The 25,447-nt window shown below is 32.4% G+C and overlaps 2 protein-coding genes and 1 long non-coding RNA gene across 11 annotated transcripts in view; 2 read left to right on the forward strand and 1 right to left on the reverse strand.

Annotated features, from left to right (window-relative positions):
- Positions 1-9,397: 9,397 nt before the first annotated feature.
- LOC117933589 (uncharacterized protein At1g51745) lies at positions 9,398-19,147 on the forward strand. Of its 3 annotated transcripts, none has more exons than XR_004654319.1 (4): positions 9,398-9,984; positions 12,972-13,996; positions 16,830-18,809; positions 18,903-19,147. XR_004654319.1 is itself a non-coding variant. In XM_034855022.1 (4 exons), the coding sequence occupies exons 1-4, from the start codon at positions 9,803-9,805 to the stop codon at positions 18,137-18,139; spliced, it is 1,950 nt and encodes a 649-aa protein (XP_034710913.1). In that variant the 5' UTR covers positions 9,399-9,802; the 3' UTR covers positions 18,140-18,839. The 3 variants fall into 3 exon arrangements, 2 of the variants coding, with proteins under 2 accessions (XP_034710912.1, XP_034710913.1); XM_034855022.1 differs by lacking the exon at positions 18,903-19,147 and having other exon boundaries at positions 9,399-9,984; positions 12,972-13,168; positions 13,736-13,996; positions 16,830-18,839; XM_034855021.1 differs by lacking the exon at positions 18,903-19,147 and having other exon boundaries at positions 16,830-18,839.
- Positions 14,013-15,652, forward strand: LOC117933590. Its single transcript, XR_004654320.1, has 2 exons — positions 14,013-14,799; positions 14,950-15,652. It is a non-coding gene; the product is annotated as an uncharacterized LOC117933590 (long non-coding RNA).
- Positions 19,148-19,796: 649 nt separating the features above from the next.
- Positions 19,797-25,447, reverse strand: part of LOC117934131 (DNA (cytosine-5)-methyltransferase CMT2-like) — a 45,719-nt gene continuing 40,068 nt past the window's right edge. The window contains exons 16-22 of one of the 7 annotated variants that reach the window (XR_004654421.1): positions 23,358-23,479; positions 23,185-23,286; positions 21,561-21,604; positions 21,401-21,470; positions 21,219-21,322; positions 20,637-20,781; positions 20,205-20,295 (exon numbers count right to left, since the gene is read on the reverse strand). Coding sequence is in view for 4 of the 7 variants with exons in the window: in XM_034855764.1 (XP_034711655.1) it covers positions 20,124-20,295; positions 21,219-21,322; positions 21,401-21,470; positions 21,561-21,604; positions 23,185-23,286; positions 23,358-23,479 (614 nt within the window). In the remaining 3 variants the exon portion in view is untranslated. The other 6 variants (XM_034855764.1, XR_004654422.1, XR_004654423.1 and 3 more) reach the window with 6 other exon arrangements.

Below are 25,447 nucleotides of genomic sequence, written 5' to 3' on the forward strand. Positions count from 1 at the left end.
AAAATAAAAAAGTTTAGAAAATGAGGAAATGATAAATAGGAAAATAGGTCGTGAAGATAAGATATATATCATGTCACATGTAAGATAACATGTGAGAATCATGATGAATTATAGGGTGACAATAGGTTTTGTCATGTCAAATTTGTTCCATATTGAAATATTTGTTTAATTTAATTAAAATTTATTTAATAATCATAATATAATAAAAAAAAAAAAGGAAAAAGAAAAAAAAAACGACCAGAATTAAACAAACACATTCATGTAAGCTCTTCCTATATCTATTTTTATCAAATAATAAATAAATAAATTATTAGATGTGACATTTCCAAACCCTAGAGTTGATAAGAAAATAAAGAAAATTGAAAGAAAGTCCCAACATTGAAATTTTTTTTATGTTCATTAGGAGAGCATTTTAAATTCAAATAAATTTTTTAAAAAACAAGAATAAATGTTTAATGAGATGAGTTTAATTGGTTATTTGAATGAATTTATATACAATTCAACTTAACTCATTTATTAAACTAATTAGATGGTCATGTCGTATTATTCGTGTAATTAACTGGTCATGTTCGTGTCAAGTAATCCTAACACGATTTTTAAACGGGTCATATTTAGGTTAAGTAAATTTATACTATTTCTTACCTCAACACCCGAGACTATCCATTGTCACATTTACTTTCATAATCCACTAAATTTTACATGGTTTTACTTAAACAATACAAATATTTTGAAAACTAGACCGTTATTTTCAAAGAAATCTTGTTGTCTTTGTGATACAAGTCATGTTTATATAATTAACATGTATAATGTTTTGGAAATGAATTTTAGGACTTGATCATCCTAAGACCACATCATCACGGTTTTATTCATTTTAATTTTGTTCACCTTGTTATACATAATTTAATAATAATAATAAATTAAAAAAAAAAAAAAAAAACCTTTCTATGAAGAGATTGACTTCAAAGTGTAGACAATGGACTTTAAGAGTTGCATGTGAAACATGGTGCTTAGTCGATCTTTAAGAAGTGGCCGCCCTATACAATCACTTTTCCTATAAAATATAGATAAATTCTACCTTTCTCCAACAACCAATTGACTTATAAGCAAATATGAAAGCACACGAAAGTAAATTATTGATTGAAGGATTGTTACTTACATCTCTTGCTCAAATTCTTGATTTTTATAGGGAATTTGGCTTGGCCAACTTGGTGAATTGGTCATGCAAATGGTTAAATGACCCACTTTGGCCCATACCTCATTTATGTGTCATAAATAATAACCATAAGTTCCTCAATTTAGGGTTAAAAGTAGTTAACAAGTCATAATTATAAGGCTAAAGTTCAATCATATTAAATGTGCATCCTATCACATTAAATGTGATTTTTGACAAATGGACTATCCATACAAGCTTTGTCCAAAAGCATTTATGTGACCTCCTTGTGATGTCTCTCTTAAGAACAAGTGTTAGCTAAAAATAATGTACGTGTTTGATATAGCATATCTTTGGTGCAACATGCTCATCATAATTTGGACATGTCCTTCCTTACTTAGGGGGCTAATTATTCATGTCTTGTTATTCAATACATATAATCGAACTCATCTTACTTTCATACATTTGTATTACTCTAAGGCCATGTGGTTGGATTCGAGATAAATTTTATTATGTTTCTTATTTTTATTTTTATTTTTGCATCCTAACGGTTGATGTCATAGTAGGTTTGCGTGATAATGTTTTCGAAATCAGTTTTTAAAACCAATTCTCATTTACAAGAATAAAATTTTATTTGAAAACTCAAATATGGAAAATTGATTTTTGGACTTATTTTCTGGGAAGATATTTTACGTGCAATGAAAATTTATCGAAGTATTATCATATTTTTAATTATTATTTAAAACAGTTTGTAAAAAAAATTAAAATATCTCAAAATTGTTCTAAAAAAACAAAATATTTCTAAACAAAAACTCAAAAAAATTGATTTCCATCAAAAAAAATTATCAAACATTTTTCTAAATTAGAAAACCCACACGATCCCTTAATAAATTACTTTCCTTGTAGTCTTAATGTTTGATATTTGGTTGGATGATTACTTGCATTTTATTCTTTTGAATTGAAAATTTGATTTTTATTTAGAATTTTCAAAACTACTAGTAAATCCACATTATGCTGAGGTTGGTTGAGTTAGACCCATGTCAATTAGATCAATCAGGTTCTATGAATCAATATGGGATTGAATTGAATTCATCAGCACTATTTTTCAAAACTTCTTTCTAAGGATTTAAAATAAAAATAAAAATAATACATAAGATGACATTTAAACATAATTACAAAAAAATTATATATATTCATTGATAGAGTGAAAAGAGTATATAATATAATTATAATTAAAAAAAAATCTTGTAATTTATATATATAAAAAAGATAATACAAATTATAATTATCATAAAAATATAACATTTAGTTCATATTAAAGTGAAGTTATTCAAACTTAATGTGAGTCCAACCCGAATTTTTTTTTAAAAGTTGTATTAAAAGAAAATGTTCTAAATAAGGATAACAATAAGGCAGGTTTTTTTTTATACCCACCTTGCCCCTAATGGAAAGGGTTTGGGACAGGTTTGGAATTTTTTAAAAAACCCGAGACAGGTTCAAGTATTATCTTGTCATGTCTCATCCCTTCCCAATTATATATAAAATTTAATTTCAAAAATTAAATTAATTTAATTTTTATTTTCTTATTTTTAATATATATATATATATAATAAAATAAGTTATAAAAAATCATATCATTTTAATTATTTATAAAATATATTTATTTTAATGTAATTACAAAAATTTAAATAATCTTTTTTAAAAAGTTAAAAAAGTTTTTTTTTTAAAAAAAAACAAAAGTTAAAATTGACAGGCAAGAGTAGGTACTTGTTCGCCTCACCCCATTTGATTTTTTTTAATAGGATGAGAATGAGAAATATTTTGAATAACCAAAACATAATTAGAATGGGGGCAATCTGTCCTAGACCTGCCCCTAATGCCATCCCTAACTCTAGTGGGCAAAATATTTTTTTGTCCATTGATAACTTTCATTGTTGTATTAAAAGGGAAATATTGTCATTTAAATAAATTTATTTTCTTTTATTTTTCCGATTGCTACTATCTCTATCATCATTGTAATTTATTGAATTTCATGTCAATCATGCAAATAATTTTAATCTTTTAACTTTATTGTGCATATAATGAATAAAATACCCAAAAAGAAAACTTATCAAAATTGGTTGGAAGACTACAAGAAACCTAACTTATTCAAACTCAAAAACCTGAAAAATAAAATAAAAACAAAATTTAATATAAATGGCATGTATAATAGATTCAAAGTGCATGCATAATATAATTTTTCCAATTTTAGAAAGTAAAATTAGGGTTGCAACTTCACATGTTGGTTTGAGCTAGTAGGCATTCCAATCGCAACCTGAATTAAATTGATCTTCAATTAAAAGTACTCAATCCAAACCCTAACTAACCTTATTTTTAAAAATTTATGTTAAATTTGAATTTACTCGAATTAGTTTGATTGAACTCACGGTAATTTGGTTGATCAAATTACATTGTTAAAATTAGGTTGAGTTGGGTTGAGCCATGGGTAGTGTTTGAAAAATATGGGTGAATTGAGAACTTGAAAAAGTAGGTTTCATGGAGAGTACATTTTGGGGAAAGAATTCCTAAATCATGCATTAGAATAATAATTTGTGTACTAGCTCATTATTACCATTCAACCAATTGAAGATGAGTTGCCACCTATACAAGCCAAGTTGATAGGTACGCTTGATTGGACCCCACGTACGTAGATATCACATCACCCATCATCACTTCAACCTCTACATCAAATATGTCACTTGAGATGGTAATATTGTTTTTACCTCGGAGTAACAATATCAATAACCAAAAGTATCATGGTAATAGGATGTACTAATTTATTTATCACTCATCACCACTTTAATTTTTACATTAAACATGTCATTGAAGACGGTAACATTGTTTTTATCTAAAAGTAATAATATTAGTAACTAAAAATACCATGATAAATAGAAGGATATATTAGTTATTTAGTTTTTTTGTTGTCATTGCTATGACTTTGGCAAAAAATAAAAAATAATAATAATATGCCAAAAAATGCACATAATGTACTTTTTAAAAAAATTATTCATTAAAAATAAAGACCATTTTGATGATTTAAATTTTTAATTAGACAAAAATATACTTTTTAACATATTTAATAAAAACATTAGTCTTTCTTTTTTGTTCTTTTTAAATATCAATGTATTATGATGAGAATTGTGAATTTATATTAAACAAATTTATGGTTTATTACCCTTTATCCCCAACCTATACCATGTTTTGCACATTATTCTCTCAACTTCAAAATCAAGCAATGTACCCTTTATGTTTTATAATTATATGCAATATACATTTTTTGAGTAACGGTGTTACATTTTTTGACATAAGGCGTATGTGTTCTCCATGTGATCAAGGGTAAAATGGTCATTTAGTTCAAAAACACCCAACCCTCTTCTTCCTCTTTCAATAAATGACTAGAATTTTTCTAGAATTTCAACATGAGAAACTAGAATTCCGGGTGAACATGATTACAAATCTTATGGTGATTTAAACCAAACTAAAAAAATTCTACAAAAAAAATAACAATACTATTAAAAAAATCACTACAACTAATTCAAATTCAGAATTTATATATAAAAAAAAATCGATTGATTTTCTACCTACCAAAGAAAGTGCAAAAACCGACAAAAAGTAACAATCAAACAAATCTAATACAACATCTAGATCACATGACACATGTTGCGTTTCATTTTTATATTATGCTTCCATTTTAGGATTAAGGTTTCGTTTTGATGTTTTAGAAAACTAGGGGAAAATTTGGGGAAAAAATCGAGCTTTTTGAAAAAACCCAAAACACCAACCCATGCTTTTATAATGTGGAATTTTCAATGGAAAATGGGAGGAGAGAGAAAGAGCGAACATAAAAGAAGAAGAAGAAAATGAAAGTTTAGAAAATGTTACATCATCACCATTTTCTTGCAATTTTCACTCCACAATTTGCTTTCATTTCTACTGCAATTTGGGGATCAATAGTAGTAGCTGAGGAGGAAGATGAGGGCTAGGTTGGGGTTTTGGGTGTTTTGAAATGAAATAACGGTTTTGCCCTGGTCAAGTGGAGAGCACATGTACTTTTTTAAAAAATGTAACACTGTTACTCGGAAAAATGTATCACTGCTAATAAAAAAATGTAAATTGCTTATAATTATAAAGTATGAAGGGCATATTGGTTAATTTTGAACTCAATGGGATAATGAGCAAAACACGGTATAGATTGGGATGGTAAAGTGTAATAAACCCAAAAATTAAATATAAACACTCTTAAAATTTTAATTTTACCTACCTTCAAATATTGTTTTTAAAATTAAATACTTTCAAAGAATTATCATTACTAATTTTTTGTTGAATGAAATTAGGGATAAGTTAATTTTTTTTTTTTGTTTTTAGTTTGAAGAAAACAAAAAATTTAATTTCAAACACATGTTGATAGTTTTTTTTTTTTTTTAATTTATGTTTCATATTCTATAAAAAAAAAAATTATCTATATATATATATATATATATATATGAAATTAATATTATTTAAAATATTAGTATTTATTTATTAGATTATTAATTATTATAGGTGAATATATTTTTATGTTAAAAGCTAATTTATTTTAATACATTAATTACATGTGATGTTAAAATAAAATTTTAATAAAGAAAATGAAAAAAAATAATGAATAAATGAATTGTACTCTTAAAAATAAATTTATTTTTAATTAAATAGATTTTAAAAAATAGAGAAAAAATATTAGAATTATTTTTTAAAAAAAAATTACACCAAACTGCATGAAGAGAAGTGGAACAGGGAGGATTGACTTCTAGAAGGAAAAAAGACAGGAAATGAGGGACCGACCACACATGGATTTACTTTTTTGTGTGGCAACTCACCTTTATGGTTCGAGGGTAAACTTGGAAATATGAATAAAATAACTATTTTAGTGCATCAAATAAGATTTATTTTTCAATCCACTTTCATGAGTGACTTTTTTTGGGTTTTGAATTCGTGAATATTTTGTAGACAGTTCATGTTTACATGATTTTCGGTTTCTAAAAGGGAATTATGTAAAAATGTTTTGAAAATCATATTTACATGATTTCCATTTTTAAAATTATTTTTTATATATTTAATGATAAATAAAATAACATTTAAAGACAATAGAAAAATGTATAAATAAATTAATATTTCTAGCAAAGTGAAATAATATGTTTATATAATCATAATTTGATATTTTTTTCTTAAGGTTATGTTTGATTATCGTAAAGTACTAAAGAAAGAAAAAAAAAATTGTTTTTTATATTTGGTTTCAAAAAGTATAAAAGAAAATCAAATATAATTAAAATTTATCAAAATTTATATATTTTAAATTTATTTAATCTTTTATATAATAAAAGAAAATAAGTAAAATGTGTTTAAAGAACTATATAAAAATAATTTATTGAATTCAAACATATTTTTTTCTTTTTTTTTCTTTTTTTTTTTGCTATTTTCTTTCTTTATCATGTTTCCTCAAATTTTTCGAGAACCAAACCTGACCTAAAAATTCCAAAAAATAAAAATTAAAAAATATATATTATTTAAAAATAATATGAATAATAAATTTTTATAAAAATATGAGATCACATTTAGGTGTGCCTTATGCTGTTTGAACTTTGGTAATTATTTTGAGTAAATTTTTAGAAGCAATTTAATTTGGCCATACCCACAAAACAAGAAATATGCAAAGAATTATTTTTTTTTTCACACGTTTTAAATATGCTAAGATCATGGCCACGTGCCAAAAAGATTTGGGAAAGATGCACGTTCACCGTCATTGATGATATTACCAAATGGAATATTCAATCCATAGGATAGGATTATTGTATCCTCCATCCAAACAATGCCTTAGCTTACATGTATTCCACGTACTATATATTCACACGTGTGGAATAATCTCAACTTCACACGTATGGAATAATCTCAAATCTACCTATGGAATTAAAACTAAAATGGCATATTCATCTCGAATATGCCACATTTTTTTTCTTTTTTAAGTAATCCAAATATCAATCCTAACTAAATGCAAAGTCAAATGAAATTAAGATTAAAACGAAGTATTTGAATAGATGATATTTTAACTATTTTTCAATCAAATTGAATTTAAGCTAACCCTTAAAGAGGTATTATTATTGGTACATGACCAACAATGTCCTTTCGAGCTAGCTTTCTCCAAGTGTGCTGTGAACATAACTGTAACAAGGTATGTTCGGATGATTTTTTTAAGCATGTCCCAATAGCTTTTTTAGGGAGTTTTTTTCATACCTAAACTCGATGTCTAGTAGTCTTTTATTCTGATAGAGTTATAATATTTCATGAGCCTCTTTGATATTTTAAATATCGGTCTCACAAATAATAGTTTTTGGACTTGAAGTTAGGCGTTCATGTTCATGATTACTCCCAATGTAATGATTCGATACATTTATCACTTATGTAATGAATATGGACAATGCTTAGATAGCACTTTTCCCGTTTAATATCTAGATAGGAGAAGGGTTTTTATCTAGATGGACGCAAGACCATAATTATGGGTTATATGATAGTAAAATCACAAAAACAAAGAAACAATATGTTTAATTAATGAAAAAGTATTAGTAAAATTATAATTTGGAAACTTTTGAAAATGTAATATTTTCTCTCGAACCCTTAAAAAAACATTATGGGTTACATGATCGTAAAATCACAAATACGAAAAAACAAATTGTTTAATTAATGAAAAGGTACTAGTAAAATTCTAATTTGGAAACTTTTGAACACATAATATTTTATCTATTTTTCAATCCAATTGAATTTAATCAAACCATTAAAAACGTATTATAAGTTATATGATCGTAAAATCAAACAAATTGTTTAATTAGTGAAAAAGTATTAATAAAATTATAATTTGGAAACTTTTGAACATTCAATATTTTATCTATTTTTCAATCTAATTGAATTCAATCGACCATGAAAAGAGGTATTAGGGTTATATGATTGTAAAATCACGAAAACAAAGAAACAAAACGTTTAATTAATGAAAAAATATTATTAAAATTCTAATTTGAAAACTTTTGAACACATGATATTTTATCTATTTTTTCAATTCAATTGAATTTAATTGAACACTTAAAGAGGTATTATGGGTTATATGATTATAAAATCATGAAAACGGAGAAATAAACTGTTTTAATTAATGAAAATATATTAGTAAAATTCTAATTTGAAAACTTTTGAATACATGATATTTTATCTATTTTTTAATCCAATTGAATTTATTTGAACCCTTAAAAAGGTATTATGAGTCATATGATGGTGAAATCACAAAAACGAAGAAACAAACTATTTAATTAATGAAAAAGTATTAGTAAAATTCTAATTTGAACACGTGATGTTTTATCTATTTTCCAATCCAACTGAATTTAATCGAACTCTTAAAGAGGTATTTTGAGTTATATGATCGTAAAATCACGAAAATGAAGAAACAATCTATTTAATTAATGAAAAAAATATTAGTAAGATTTTAATTTGGAAACTTTTGAATATGCGATATTTTATCTATTTTTCAATCCAATTGAATTTAATCGACCCCTTAAAGAGCTATGTATTATAAGTTATATGATCGTAAAATCATGAAAACGAAGAAATAATCTGTTTAATTAATGAAAAAGTGTCAATAAAATTGTAATTTAGAAAATTTTAAATACACATTAATTTATTTATTTTTCAACCCTATTGAATTTTGTCAAACCTGAAAGAGCTATGTATTATGGATTATATGACAGTAAAATCACGAAAACAAAAAAAATAATATGTCTAACTAATAAAAAGTGTTATTAAAATTCTAATTCGGAAACTTTTGAATGATGTTTTAACAAGAATTATTATAAATAATGGATGATTTTTTTAAAAGTTTATTAGTGGGTTGTTTGATATTATAAATCAAAATATTTTTCTTAAAAAAATTTTAGACATTTCAAAGTGATTGTATTTTAAAAACATTAAAAATTAATATTTGAATATTGATAAATTTTTAATATTTATAAAAATTGTTTTTGGAAACTACTTGAAAATTGAACATATTTTTTTAGTGTGAAATTTATTTATTTATTTTTTTGCAAATAGATTTCTTTTAGTTTTTGGAAATTAGAAATGAGTCGTGCGATGGCGCGTGCGAATCAGTGAGTGAGTACGGTCGATTCAAGCCCAACCCCCTCAAATCAACAAAATGAGCCCTAGAGAGAGAAAGGGCGAGATTTCTAGAGAGAGAAACACAGACTTCTAGAGAGAGAAGCGCAAACCCTAATCCTAGCCCTAACAGCACCGACATCGAGAGCAATTCGGACTCGGATCCGCATGAAATACACCCTAACCCTAGAAAATTCATGGATAAATTCCCCTTCCAAATCTGAATGGAAACCCTAACCCTAAACCTAGCCGGATCGCCCCAGCATGGCTTCTTTGGGATCCTCTGGTTTTCCATCTTCTTCGCCGGAGGCTGAGCCGCTTGGTTGATTAGCATTGTTTTTGTGTTGATTAGGTAGAGTTTTGTGCTATTGTAGAGAGGGAAAATTGGTTTTTTAGAGAGACGGAGCGTGCTCTTTTTACACAGAGAAAGTTGGGTGTAGAGAGAGGGAGATGGGGAGTTCGGGATCGGGTGTGGTCGATTCCAGCGTGGGGACAATCGTGTGGGTGCGGAGGAGGAACGGGTCGTGGTGGCCCGGGAAAATACTTGGACCCGATGAGCTCTCGGCTTCTCATCTCATGTCACCGCGATCCGGCACTCCGGTCAAGCTTCTCGGAAGAGAGGATGCTAGTGTGTAAGTCTCTCCTAACCTTCTTAATCTTCCTTCTGTATTTTTCTTAAAAAAATTTAATTTAGGTGTACGTATCCGCTGTTTGGGTTATAGGCCGATCATTTCTTCGTTTTTGCTTAAATTTAGTGTATTCTAACTATTATTTGGTTATGGGTTCGTGATTTTCTAATTGAATTTTGCCTAGAAAACTTGGATAGGGGGACTGATCATGCTTTTCAGGTCGATTAGAAGTGTGTTTACGATTGAAGTAACTGAGTCGAAGTTGGCTTTTTTCTTAGACTTGATGCGGTTTAATTTTTATTTGATTACAGTTTTTCTAATTTTTAATTGAAATTTTATTTTCAAAACTAGGTTGTGGTGAATGATCATGCTTTTTTGGAGTGATTAGTGTTCAGAAGCTTTTCTCTGCTTAAACTTGGTGTGGTTCAATTTTTCTTTGATCATGCAGTGGTGATTTCTGTTTCTTTTTCTTTTTGCTTATTTAACTTACTTAGAAAACTTTTGCTTACTCAATAGAAGTTGATTTTTTGTTAAATTTGGTGTTATATAATTTTTATTCAAATACAAGTTCATGATTTATTTATTTTCGAAAATGAATTTTACTTGGAAAACTAGGTTGTGCTGAGTGATCATGATGTTTTAGGATTTGACCCACTGATATGAAGGTTTTTTTTTTTAGTTTAATTTTTAATCAAATTTGAATTTTACTTGGAAAACTAGGTTGTGGTGAATGATCATGCTTTTTCAGATCGATTAAAAGTGTGTTTAGGATTTAATTAACTGATTGAAATGGGGGAGAGTGGTGCTTGCATTTAACCTTTAGAATTCTTTTAGAAACTTAATTGATTCCTAGGACAACTATGAAAACAAAGAAAAAGAAATCCATTGGAGAATTGAGATCTCTTACATAGGACTGAAGAAAGAGACCTAAAAGTAACAAGTCCCCAAAAGTCTACTTCATCTTGGCTGGTTGTTTAATCCTGAACACAACAGCTTCATCTACCTATTTTTGACGCTTGTCTCTTGTAAAATGTATAGACATAAGTGCTTTAAGGATTTGGAGGTAGACCAGGTGAATCATATTCTTGTTATGGAATCTTGCAGTAAATAGTCTTCACTCTCTTATTCTTTTGAGAGACTAAGTCCATCATAAGGGTCTACTTTTATACAGAGACCCATGCCTTGGTGTTTAATTTTGGGTAATTTCCATGTTATGTTTATTTGCCAATGTGTCAAAGCAAGTTGTGAGAAGAAATGAAATTGAAAATCTAATGTCTTTTCTGCACCTCCTCATGCTCTCCTCTTTCTTTGTGGGTTTTCCTTTCTCTTTGGATGCTTTGGTCATGGGGAGTGTAACGTTCAAAACCACCCAAACAAGGGGGGAAAAAGAACCAGTTGAATATTTTCTTTCTCCAGTTTGAGTAGGGAGAAGAGCTATCCTGAAATATTTTTTGTTCACATGCTCTGACATTTAGTTGTATATGTATTAGCTATTTACAAAAACTTGAGCCTGAGCATTGCTTTGCTTAAGCAAGTGCTTTATAACTTCTAGACCCTGAAAGGATATGACTTCTTGGCACCTTATATCTTTTATGTGCTAGGTTAATGAACTATATGTCAAAGTACCTGGTATGCCCATTCCTGGTAGGTGTCTCAAATGCTTCCTAGCTAAGTCCTAGAATAATAAATTTGGGTTAGATTTAAACTCCATAGGTATCTCAAGCGTTCCATAGTGAAATCTTAGAGTAACAAGGTTGAGGTTTGATTTGTACTCGGAGATGGATACTTGCACCTGGTTCTGCCTCCTAATCCATGTGGTTTTGTAAGCTATGAAAAGTGCATATGATAAGAAAATGACCCATGTAACATGTCCAGTTTTACAAAACCAATTTTCATCCACTTTCTAGAAATAAATTGATCTCCTTCAAAAATTAATCAAGTGTCCTATTATTGTAAACTCTACGTTTAGGATGATAGAGATTTGGGGATTAATACTTGCACCTGGATCTGCCTCCTAATCCATATGTGTTGTAAATTATGGGAAGTCCATATGATAAGTAAATGACTATGTATTGTGTTGGTTTTCATGAAATCAATTTTCATCTGCTTTCTAGAAATAAATCGATCTCCCTCTTCAAAAATTAATCAGTTTTAGTATGATTGTAGACTACATTTTTAGGAACAATAGAGATCAATTTGGGCGGGAGAAACTCATGCCTTTCCTTTAAGAAAGAAGAGATTGTATCTTTAATGAACCTTTGCAATCATGTCTTCCTATCAAGGCCTCTACTTTTATAAGATCTGGCAGAGACACAACAGCACTTGCCTCTGTTTCTTAACCTTCCCATTCCTTAGAAACTTTCTAAACCCAGTTGTTCAGGCTTAGAAAATATAAAAATGATTCAGATGTAGCTGTGAAGTGTAAACCTGCATTAAACTTGTTTAACTTACATGTTTGCATATATTATGCAACTAGCCTCAGATGATGGTTGTGTTTAAAGATTGATGTGGAGTAGTCATATTGTAATACCTTTCTTTTTGTAACTCACTTATTATATGGCCTTTTCTCTCTTACACCATCAGACAGCTTAGTTAAGTTTCTACATGAATTCTAGATGCATTTCATGTATTAATTTATTTCTATGTACTATTTGATATTTCTGCAGAAAAGTTATTTAAATTGTATTTCCATGTAGTATTTGATATTTCTGTAGAAAAAGTATTTAACAGAGACTCATTAAATTTCCAAACTTCTGCTGGGTATTGTAGTACAAGGAAAGCAAGTTTCCATTACATTGAAAATTTTTGTGAAATAGACAAATTTAAAAGTGAGGCAACATGCTGGGGAAGGGATAAAGTAAGTTGTTTAGTCTGTCTGTCTGTTTTAATGTTAAATATGACGTTTTCCTTTTCTGCTTAAGTGGCCATTTCTGTAATTTTTCTTCACTCTGCTCCCTTGGTAAAGTGGTTTTTTGGTTGTGTTTTATCAGGGATTGGTATAATTTGGAGAAATCTAAGCGTGTAAAGGCATTTCGATGTGGTGAATTTGATGATTGTATCGAAAGGGCCGAATCCTCACAGGGCATCCCGATAAAGAAAAGAGAGAAATATGCACGTCGAGAAGATGCTATTCTTCACGCTCTTGAACTTGAGAAGCAACAGCTGGCAAAGAAACAGGGGAAATTAGGTATTGCTTCTGATTGTACAAGTAGTAAATCATGTAATGCTGTAAAAAAAGAGTTAGTTACATCTTCAGAAAGTTTGGGTAATGAAAATGGAAAACTTGGAATCACCAAATCACAACAACTTTCTAAGAGACTAGATTCAACTAATAAGGATGATATAATGGGAAATCCTTTGTATTCACAAAAAGCCAAAGAGGGAAGTCAAATCAACTGGGAAGATGATACATTGGATGTTATACCTCGGATGAGAGGCTTGCAAGACTTTGGACTCAGGACTGCCCCTTCAAAGAGAAAGCTTTCTTCTGCTGTTTCAAATGGTTCTCGAAAACAGGCAGTTGATAATGCTCAAGCTATTCCTAGTAGCAGTGTTGGCATGGGAAGTATAACTCATGCAAGCAGTAAAAGTTCTATAGACAAAAGGAAAAGGTTATATGAGGGATTGACAGAGGAATCACTTGTCAAGAGGCGTGATAGGCGCCGTCCTCTTGTTCAAGTGTTGCAGAATACCGAAAAATTACCAGTCCCTCACCTGTTGCAAACTGAAAGTGGCACTGTTTCCTCTATTGCAGAAGCGGAGCAGATGGGAAGTGTTTTCCGGGCAAAGAGGAGCAGATGTGTGTACTTGCCATCTGAGTCTGATGATCGTTTGGAATATAAAGAAATTCCTCCAAGTGAGATGGAGATGTCACCTTCCCAGTTTGGAGACAGTAATAATCATCCTCATCCTAGTTCTTTGACTGAAGAGAACACTTCTGAATTTATGGAAGGTTCTGAATCAGATTCTTCTGAGACTGAAGCAGATACTGATGCAGAGATGACCGAACTTGCAGGTTAAAACTTGACTATTCTTTTCCTTATCAATACCACCAATATCTTTTACAAATTTTAGTGCTTAGTGTGTATGTTTCATTTTTATATTCACATATCACTTAACTTTGGCTTCTGTTGGAACATATTCTTTTTTAAGGCTTGCCCTTGAGTTATCTTATCATGCCCTATTCCTAGGAATTATTTTGTAATATGGTACATCATTAGAGTAGATAATATATGATGTTTCTATACTATTAATTGTATGTCAGCTTGCATCTTTAGCAAGTGGATGGTACATGTTTTACCATAAGCAGCGATGAAAAAGACAATTAGAGTTTCAAACTTTAATTCATGTAGCTCCCTACAATTTCCGACCACTGGCCTTCAGATATGAACAGTGAACTAAGGATAACTTTGGTTATGTGTCTTTTTGTGGTGTTTTTTTTTTTTTCCAAGTTTTTGTTGAATCTTCCCTCTTCAAATTGTTGAAAATACAGTTGTCTTTACCATTAAACCATTTGGTGTCTTTAGGAATTTGGGATATTGTTGAGACGATTTTCTCCAAGGTTTTGTGGAGTGTTACGAATTTGTATCACAACTAGGATTTCCATGATAGAGGATAATAATTAGAAGTATTATCACTGCCTCTGTTAGCTTGATTCCCAATGTAAAGAGATCCCTAGTTTGAAGCGTTCCAAACCAGTGGGGCAGGCAGGAAGGTTTTTTCTCTTTATTTGCAGGGCCCTTTTGTAGACAGATAATAGGTGCAACTCTGCTTGCAAATCAGAGCATAGAGGGACGCATGAAATCTAATGCCAAAGAGGTGATTATGATGATTGTTTTTGAGAAAAAACATGCTACCATATTGATTGGATTTGTCTTGCTTACTTGCTGTAAATGGATGTCCTTGGAACAAGATGGAGAAAGGGGATAATGGTCCTAGTTTCACTAATTTCTTAATCTTATTTTCCAGTGTAAATCAATGGAGCTGTGAGAAGATGTTTTAACGGGTTTCACCAAAAGGATGAATCTTCCGTGCCCTTGTTTAGGGTAGAAAATGCCCTTTATAGAGTTTTGTTGCATCATGAAAAATATTGTCATTCATGGTCCAGTTTTTGGAAGGGAAAGACCCCATATTTTTAATATTAAATTTGTATATAAATATAATATCATTCTCTTTTTGAGGACTGAAGATCAAAGTTGGAAACATCTTGAGGTTATTCTTATGATGAATATGGGTAAGAGTCAATAGCATTATGGTGGCAGTTGATTATCACTAAGAGGAAAGCTCTTACTTTAGAGTAACAGGATGCACATATGTTACTTGCTTTATTTGTTTTGCAGGACAAATATATGGTACTTATTTTGTCTTATTGTGTTAGGGCTATGATTTTTTATTTTTTGTTTTTGGCTTAGTTTTCTGATTTTGCCTTGTAATCATGTTTCTTTTTTCTTTTTGTTTTTTAGTTTGCTTGTCATAATATTTTTTTTTTGGAAATTCATAGCATGGCTCATAAATTTGATGCTATTACAGTGGCCTTGTACCATGTTGTATCTTTTCCTTTCAATGGGTGTCATGCAACAAAGATAGGGGCCTTCTTGTCATTCCAAATATGGCTGGAAGTATGGGCTGTGTCTCTTGATTTGGATCAATCCAATGCTATACAATAATTATATAAGTATCTGCCAGTGTGGTTCAAACTATGTATGATACTGTCTATGCGCACTATCATCAGCTGGTATCACCCACATCACCAAAAGAAAATGCATACATCAGTGGTTGAAACCATTGTTTTCCCTAAGTTCTTATTGAAGCATGCCTCAATGTTGTTTTTATCTCTTCTTTACAGAGGCTGTGCCCAAAAAGATTTGTGATTGGCTTTCTAAAAGTTTTTCTTTTTTGGGTATGGGATGGCCTTCTTTTGTAAAGAATTCCACAATATCCGTCTTGGATTGTGTGACTTTTAAAATTCATTCCTGTACATTTTTATAAATGACCAACCCTTCCATTATTGCGTAAGAAATCAATTTTTGTTTTGTCCACAAAAAGATTGATTCTGCCGTCACCCTTTTACCTCTGGTGTATTGCATCCATATACATATATATATATATATATATATATATACATATATATATATACATATATATATATATATATCTATATATATATATATATATATGATATCACATAGTTGCTGTGTTTGCATTGAGATTATTGTGTTAGCATGTAGTGAAACTCATTAGTTTGTTGTGGACACATTGGTGTGATCTTTATAGTCTCTGGTCCTACAAGGGTCGTTGCACCAGAGCCACCTTGGGCTTCAGCCCTATATAATAATATTACATAGTCGCTGTGTTTGCATTAAGATTAGTGTCAGCTGAGAAACTCATTAGTTTGCTGTGGACACATTGGCGTGATCTTTATAGTCTGGTCCTACAAGGATGGTTGCACCAGAGCCACCTTGGGCTTCAATCCTAAATGGTGCTTGAGGTCTTCAAAGAATTCATCTGGTATGGTTGGTGTTGATTGATATTCTGTATTCAGTCTCTACATATGCTTTGATACCCCAACTCCAGAGACTGACAACTTCTTGTTCGGGGGTTCAAGTTCTCTGCATCTAAAAATGGTGGTTCTACATGGGGTTATTTTACATAAATTCATTGAAAATCTTCTTAAATGCTTTATGAAAATATTTGTTAAGATTAACATGTGCAGGTCCTGAAATCAACATTTTAGTGATTTTGTGCCTTTTTTATTGAAAACGTCTCCTAGTCTTCTGAACTTCTGTCATTGGTCTTGGCTTGTCATTCTGATTTATGTTTAAACAGCTTAATTCTACTTCTTTGTTCAGAGACTGTTGCACCAGCAGAAGCAGAAGCTGAAGCAAAAGCTCTTGGAAAACCTGTAGTGCCAGGGGAAGATGGAAGCATGAGCAGTGAGGAGCCTGATGAGTCTGCACTTACTGGTGACTTGTCTCACCTGCACCCTCATGACCCTGTTTCTGCTAGTGTGGGGGTTTCCAAATGGCAACTGAAAGGGAAAAGGAACATGCGCAATCTCACTAAAAGATCTGCAGAAGTTGTTGATGGAAAAGTTTCAAATGGATCCATTCATAAACCATATCTAGAGGAAAATGGAAACACGATGGGCCAAAGGACTTTGGGGCAGAGTATGATGTTCCATCATAGCAGCAATGATTTTGACAATGATCTTCATGAGGCTGATTTAATTGAGAAGGATTTTGGGACCCAAATGGCTGGATTGGATAGCAGGGGATACTCATTAACATCAAAAACTGCACCTAGAGCTCGAAATATGATTGATTGGGAGGAATTGACTTGGGAAGATCAGCCTGCTTTGAAAGGATACTGGGAGGACACAGGTGAGTGCTTTGATCCCATATTTGTTGGCCGTCATAACCCTGCTGGTAGGATAAAAACCACACTGGTGGATGTGGATTTGAGGGTTCAAACAAATTATCAACGAGAGCATGTCCCTATTATTTCGCTGATGAGTCGGTTAAATGATAAGTCAATAGTAGGGCATCCAATCCAAATCGAAGCACTGGAAGATGGTTCATCTGAAATGCTTCTTTCTTCAAATGAGGATTTCGGCAATGATGTGTTCGATAATGACAGAAATAGAGCAATTCCACCAGTTTGGAGAACTGCCCGAAGGACAGCCAATTTCCGTGTTCCCCGCCCTCATCCATCATCAGCACTGGATGGTGACGAAGCTGTGGAAGATCTCCCTTTTTTGGATCAAGGAAGAAAGTCAACATATAAGAAATCAAATGCAGGGAATTCTGGTCACAAAGGAAGCATTATGAGGAAAAGCCTCCCTCACATTCCCCGGCCTCCAACAGACCGAAAGTTCCCTAGAAAGATGCCAAAGATGGTAAGTTTATCTTCTAGCCAAAAAACAAGGACTCTGTCTTCAATTGCCATTGAACAGAAACATGGTAACAGGCCAAAACATGACAGCCACAGTTATAAAATGGATGGGTTGATCAAACAGGAGTCGTCTGGGCCCACTGCAGTTGCTTGCATACCTATCAAACTAGTATTTAGTAGGTTAAATGAGTCAGTTTGTAGACCGCCATCAAGAGCAACTAGTAATGTGGTTTCGGTGAATGGTGATCCGGAGAAAAATCCATCATAGACTAGTAAACTACATGTAAAGTGTTATATGGGATCAATAATGTTATACAGCCAATGCATCAATTGTTGCTATTTTTTTCCCAACTAAAGCATGCCCACCCCAGCCCTTATAATCGAGCCAGCATCTTGAGGGTGAAGATTTCTGTCTGCCTTGAATAATCTGATGATAAGCAGGTAACAAGAGAAACCATTTGTGCAGCGAACTTGGGTCAAGACGAAGCTCTTTAGGATTCGCCAAGTCACTGACCCAATAACGCTGCAGTTAGTGGGTTTCTGAGGAACGTGGAGCAGATGAAGATAGTAAGTTGTTCATTAGCCAGATTACATCGATGGAAAAGTAGGTACCTTGAAATTCACATCGATGGTTGTACATTCAGTTTCATTTTCGTATAAGCTTTATGTATTTTCAAGCTGTTTCCTCTCTTTTCTAATTTAAATATATAGAGGAACCTGGGTTAGTAGGGATCGCTATAGAGATGCTATTTTGGGGTGTTTTCAATAATCATCAGATGAACCTGGAGCTGAAACATCGCCTGCTGCTTGACTATTTTACTCATGTTAAGTAGGTACTCCGAATCTTTACCTTGTAATGTTCTCGGTAACCCAAATGTGAAGCAAAATACTAGTCTTAAGAACATTTATGCAACAGGTTGAGAGGATGGGAAATATAGGTATTGTATATTTTGTTTTCTCTGCTGTTTCATATTTGTACTCTATTTCTATGTTCTTTTTGTATGTCCTCAAAGCTAGCTACCGCTTGGCAGGTCTTTGAACATGAAAGAAATGAGAACCAAAATGACAGTGTCGGTTTGGGCATGAAGGGGATGGCTGTGTGACCTTAATGTCTGACCTGGTCCCTGCCTCCAGGTTGAACCATTTGGATTTTGACCCCAGTTACCCAATGGCATTTGGTCTCATCTGCCCTTGCTGGTTAGTGAGGTGAAGAGTGCACAAGAGCTGTCATGGTGTTTTTTTTCGTTTTGTATGTATGTCATGGTGTTCTGTTTGGTAGGTTTGGTGGTTTATTTTTGTAATTTGTAGTTCTATTTCTGAAAGTAATAGTAAGAGTTGAAATGAGGTAGGTTTAGGTTCTTTTCTTCAAAACTTGAAGGCTATGTTTGGTTCTGGGCATTTTGAGGGAAAATGGAAGGGAAAGAAAATTGAGAAAAAAAATTATTAGGAAAGTATTTGCTTTTCTTTCTCACTTTTAATAGTACAATCAAATATGAGAATCATTTTTCTTAATAATTTTTTTTTCTTTTCCTAATACTTTCTAAGAATCCAACATAATCTAAAGTTTATGATGTTCTAGTTCTTTAGATGATATAAATGAGGAAATAATAGGAAAAAAGATCTGGAAATGGGATTCTAAGTCAGAAGTTGAGATTCTGATGAAGCAAATTCTGAACATAGGTCATGCTTGGAATGTTGGAATGGGAAATCAATTCCATTCCCATTCTTTTGTGTTTGGAGTATTTTTTAGAACTGAGTATAGGTAAAAATACAAAAATAAAAAAATCCATTAGTATGAAAATCAAATCCCATTTTCATTAGGATTTTGATACATGTTATCGTAATTCACCTTGATTTCTATCCTTTTTCCCTTTCTATTCCTCCAGACCGAGAAGCACTCTTATAATAGGTGTAAATCAGGACCAGCTGGGAAAGTTTAGTTTGAAGAGAATTGGTAGTCATGGCAAAAGGAACATTCAAGTGGGTTGTTCAGTACTAAGACCTCAAGAAACTGAAACTCTGCATTAAATCGGTAAGCCCTATAAATTTGTTTACCAGGATGAAAAATTGTGGTTAGCATTCAAAGTGAAGGATTATGACGGAGGTTTCAAAGGAAGTTCACTTATTCTTCTACAGTTTGATGCCAACTTCTTCAGAGATTATGGGAGGTTGGGCTGTAAAAGCATGCCCACACAATGGACCAGGTTCCTAGCGTAGTACATGTAGTACTCAGAAAGAGAATGGAATTGACACTAAGCATCAGAAACCGAAGCCTGCAACAACTGGGCAGTAGTAGAATGGGAGAACTTGGGGGGAAGAGTTAGGAGAGGTTCGGCTCCGCTTAGCTTCTGCACCGCTAAACCCATTGCGTACCCTAAAGCTCTTGCCACAGGAACAGCCACAGCATTCCCAATTTGACAGTATCTGCAAGAATGCAAGCAAATTTGAGGCTAAAGGAAAGAATGGGGAACTACAGAGAAAATTACAGCATACCACCCACTCCAAGATGTTCTAAGTTGCCCTACAGCTTTGGATCATCAACACATGCTAGGGTTTATTTTAACTGAAGATCCCCTAAAATAGCTTTAATAAGACTCATTCGACTTTAGTCTAAAATGAAAAAGTATAAGGAACTTCGAACCGCTTATGGAGATTATCTTTGATTTTTCAAAGACCTTCAAAAAATTATTCATCTATGGATTTTACTGCATGAAATCCTAAAGTGATCATCTAAGCAACTATTTTTTCTGCAAATATGAATAAACCTTCTGAAACCATAAGAATTTCCTTTAGCCGCCTCTTATAAACGCCATTTTTTATTACTGATACCCCGTATGTTCTGATTGTTGCGTTCATCCTCTGCTAACCATACTCGGACAGGTGTTCTGTCCATTTAGCCATGTGTTTGTCCTGAGGCATAGATTAGAGATCAGAGGATTGAAATAGTTATGATCCTGTTATGCATGTCTACATAATTTCTGGCTATGTTACTTTCTTTTGACACCATCTCTTTTATGTTCTTCACCCCTCCTCTTAATCCTCTTCAACCATCATCTGTTATCAGTAGCTTCACTTCTCTTTATACTCATCTTTTGATTGTGTTATTACTCCATCCCTCAACCCTGCTCTATTCATTCCATCATTTCACCTATCCTGAAGTTACTAAACCACCCATTACTTCAGCCTTAAAACATTGAAATGGCTATGTTTTTTTTTTTTTTTTTCTATATGACTTGTTACAACTACAAGACAAAAAAAAAATCCAGAAATTTCAGTCATTAGAAAAAGAGAACATCATGCATAGATAACAGAATATCAATTCAATGTGGAGCGGTATGAATCGATACCTTTCTTTAACTTGCCCACAGAACTTATAGTAATCAGGAAACCCTTGCAACCTTGCACTTTCACGAACAGTAAGAACTCTATCTTGCTCAGGATGTAAATAGGCCTAAATATATCGATCATCTCAGAACCAAATAGAGTATGAAATTATTCAATCATTGATGAAAGTATACCATATGTTTACCTGGCAGTGAGGGTCAGGTTTAGTTAAAACAGTTGGCACTGTCTCATCCCACCATAGACGTGCAAACGGTCTACATTTTGTTTTGAAGTTTAAATACAGTATCCGGTAAGAGATTATCAATGGATAAAGATGATAAAATGCCATTAGGAAGTACACTCACTTGGTAGACTTTCCTTCACTGAAATTGAGTGCATAATCAGGTACCTACCATAACCAGAATTTAGTGTTCAAAGATAACCAGTTTCAAACAGTATGAATGTAGTTAGGAACATGAAAATCTCCAGATACCCACATAGAACCATGAATTTTGAAAAGGATCAATCAAGCTGACATGCAAATAAAAGGAAACTAACAAACTTTCTTCTTAAAACAGTTCTAAAAGTAATAAGAACAATATGAGCAGAAAATAGTGTACCATGTTTCTATTTCAATTCAGAATTTACGAAGGTGAGCCCCAACAGTGTTGTTTCACTTCTTTATTTCCAGCTTAATCTTGTTTCACATGGTCCAAATTTTTTTTACAAATTTCTTATCTCTGAGCAGGTATTACCAAGGCCTTGAATTCCAGTATAATTTTTTTCCCTGTTCCATACATCTCCTAGGATTTGGTACTGAAGTAGATGATAGTACTCGTAGTGAGTGGGATGACTACATCTTTGTGACAGATGGGCAACGCTCCTCAATTAAGCTATTCATCATCTCAATCTCTGACACCATCAAATAGTCAGCCAGCAGAGAATAGTGAAGGGTGCAAAGATGCTAAACACTGTTGAATTAGTTACTCTCCTAGTCAGAATAAAAGCATTAGTTTCTTCTGATTCATCCTAATATTTGGGGGACTCTACCAGGCTGTCTTTTATTGATTATGGCTACATTGATATAAGGATGTGCACCTGTGGGTCTATTTGTTGAAGGAAAAAGGTGACATGCTCTCCTTCCACAATTACTTCTCTTCCATAGTCCCCATCGAAAATCAAAATTCTGCATACTGTATGGCTGGGGTCTCCATGTATGGTATTATTCATTAAGCCACATGCCTGGTTCCTGAAGGGAAAAACATCTATCAGGTTGCATACTTTTATTCACTGTCAATGCTCCTAGATATTATTTGGTAAAAAGCAGCTCTTGATGCTGCACATCTCAACAAAGGAAAGCAATCTTGTATATTGAGATTCAGAGCTTCACTTGATTTGCTGCCTTCCTCACCCCTTTTTTCAGTTCCACTTCAGTTCATTAACATCAAACACAACCAATACCATGACTGGTACTTCAATCTAAAGCCACAACTCACATTGACACAATTTTGCACACGGTTTCTCAGCTCACTGCAGGAAATAAACTAATGGAAAAACAAGATTAAAACAAGAATGCAGTAATTGGACTTGGAAACAGTTCATTCTATACATGGACTACAACCTCTGTGTGCTTTTGTTGTTAAAAGATAGTAAACAAAAGTGAAGCTATGAAGCTAGCCTCATTCTCTAACAATGGGCAATCATGCCACAAAACACAGGCAAAGCAAATAGAAGGGTGGAATAGTAGCTTGGCTACTTGAAATGGATTTAGAGATGAAGAATTCAAAGCAATGGAAAATATATCGTAAAAGTTTCTCAACCTCCTCTCAATTTCCTAAGTATATCACATATTGTTTATATCTCTTTTTAAAATATTATATGCCAAGCAATTAAAATATAGCAATCATGGATTGGCGGGGTGGGGAGTGAGTTCCATTGAGAAATGTTAACATGCATTTATAAATATAAATAAGATTAAAGTACTATTACCATTTGCTTTCCAGATGGCAATTCCATCTCTGTTTTTGGATCTCTCCGAGCAACATTGTTAGCTCCAACAACTACGCCTGGGAGGTCCCTAAAATTAGCTCCCTGTAATAGGAAATTGGTATCAGAGTAAAGATCAAAGAGAACTAATCAACATGATTAATTATTTATCCAACCTTTTTTTTTGGGATCCGACAAACTCGCAAATAATCATCCTCATTTAATGGAAGAGGCAGATGGTCATATAACACAGATTTTTCTGCTTTTCTTGTACCTTTGCAAGCAGAACCCATCATCTCTACAGATAAACATAAAAGTATTGTATCAAAATTCACACCCCTTGAACAAAAACAGAAGACCCAATGTTGCTGTTTGGGAGCCAACTCTAGCACCACTATTTAAGTCACAAACTAACAATCACATGATAACAAGAAGATAACAAAAGTTATGGTAGCAAAAAAACTCCTTATTCCTTTCAATAACTGTGTCCAGGTATCAACAGAGAGAAAACACTATAAAAAATACTCTGACAACAAACAATTAGGAACTTGCCTGTTCTAGGCCAGTAAATCATGGGTCAGCTTTACAAGAATAGGAAACTAAATGATATACAACCAGATTCATGGGATATTTGTCAACTTTCCCATTAGGAGGGAATCGGCCCATGATCTAGGATATTTGTCAGCTTCCCTATTAAGAAAGAATCAGGCCAAGATATTTAACACTGACCCTCACCCTCAAGCAGGTGCAAAGATATTTTGCATCCCAAACTTGTCTACAATCTGATGAAAAGTTGTGCTATGTAATCCTTTTGTGAGTCCATCTGCAAGCTGCTTAGAAGATGATACATAGCAAGTGCAAGCTTGCCTTGAGTCTAGTTTCCCTTTGATGAAATGCCTATCACCTTCCACATCTTTGGTTCGATCATAAGGAACTGGATGATATATTATATTTATAGTAGCTTTGTTACCATATTATAACATCATTGGTTCCTTTACTTCCACTTTCAAATCTGCAAACATTATTTTCGGCCAAAGCAATTCTTGTATCCCTCATGTCATAGCCCTGAATTCCACCTCTACACTAAAGCAAGCAACTGCCAATTTCTTCTTACAATGGACATAGTCCAATCAATATCTGTATAAAACACAAATTTCAGTCCATTATCTTTTTGAAATAAAAGACCTTTGCCCGGCATTCCTCGTAAAATTAAAATTTTAATTTACTTTTTATATTATAAACATATTATAATTAAAATTAAATAATTAAATTAATTAAGATTTTAAAAAATAAAAGTTAAAAGTTAAAGCAATTATAAAATATGTTAAAATGATACGTCTATAAATTTAAAAATTTTAATAGGTCAAACAGGTTAGAATTGTGACAATAAGTTTATCAGGTTAGAATCGTGTTAACAGATTATCCATGTTAATTTATACACAGTTCAACTTAACCCATTTATTAAATGGGTCGTATTTCTAAACGGGAAGTATTCAAGTTAAGTAAATTTTTACTATTTCTTACCTCAACATGACACTACCCATTGTCAACCCCATCATTAGCCTTGTACTGGATTCTAAAAATTCATTTGCTAGACCGCTGTTCCTTTTCCTTTCAGAACATTTAAAATTTTCCAAGTGAATTTTTTCCAACACCCTCATCTCCTCTCCTCATTCATAGCCTCCTTCCATGTTTCTGAGGTCAAAGCTTCTTGAACTGATGCGGGATCTTGCTGAGAAAATACTTGAGAGAAAAAGGTTTGATATTGAGGGGATAAATTCTGCATGGATACAAAATCAGATAGAGGGTATTGAATGCAACTTTGAACCCCTTTTCTAAGAGCAATAGGCAAATCAATATCATTATTAGAGTAATCTTCTGAAATGGAACCAGAATTTTAATCATTATTTCATTACCCATTTCAAGGTTCACGAATTGGAACAGATGAACTGATGATGGACTTTTTCCACTTGCATTACACGTTGAAAGTTGGAGTCTTATGCCTTTTATCTATAGTTTCTTCATTTCTTAAAGGACTGAAGGAATTTCACTAGGACTTTTAGGAGCATCTGAAGAAATAGCAACTTGTTCAATGTGGGGGAAGGGTACCAGGACTAGCACTCGGATTAGTGTCTTCAATCTGATTGTGATTTCACCAGCTGCAACTTGAATGTCTTTAGCAACTTGATTATTTTTAACAACAGTCTGACCATCTGAACTTCCAACATCAATAACTCCAAAATCCCACCACCTATCTTCCATTTTT

This window comes from Vitis riparia, chromosome 16 (assembly GCF_004353265.1).
Source record: "Vitis riparia cultivar Riparia Gloire de Montpellier isolate 1030 chromosome 16, EGFV_Vit.rip_1.0, whole genome shotgun sequence".
NCBI lineage: Eukaryota > Viridiplantae > Streptophyta > Magnoliopsida > Vitales > Vitaceae > Vitis > Vitis riparia.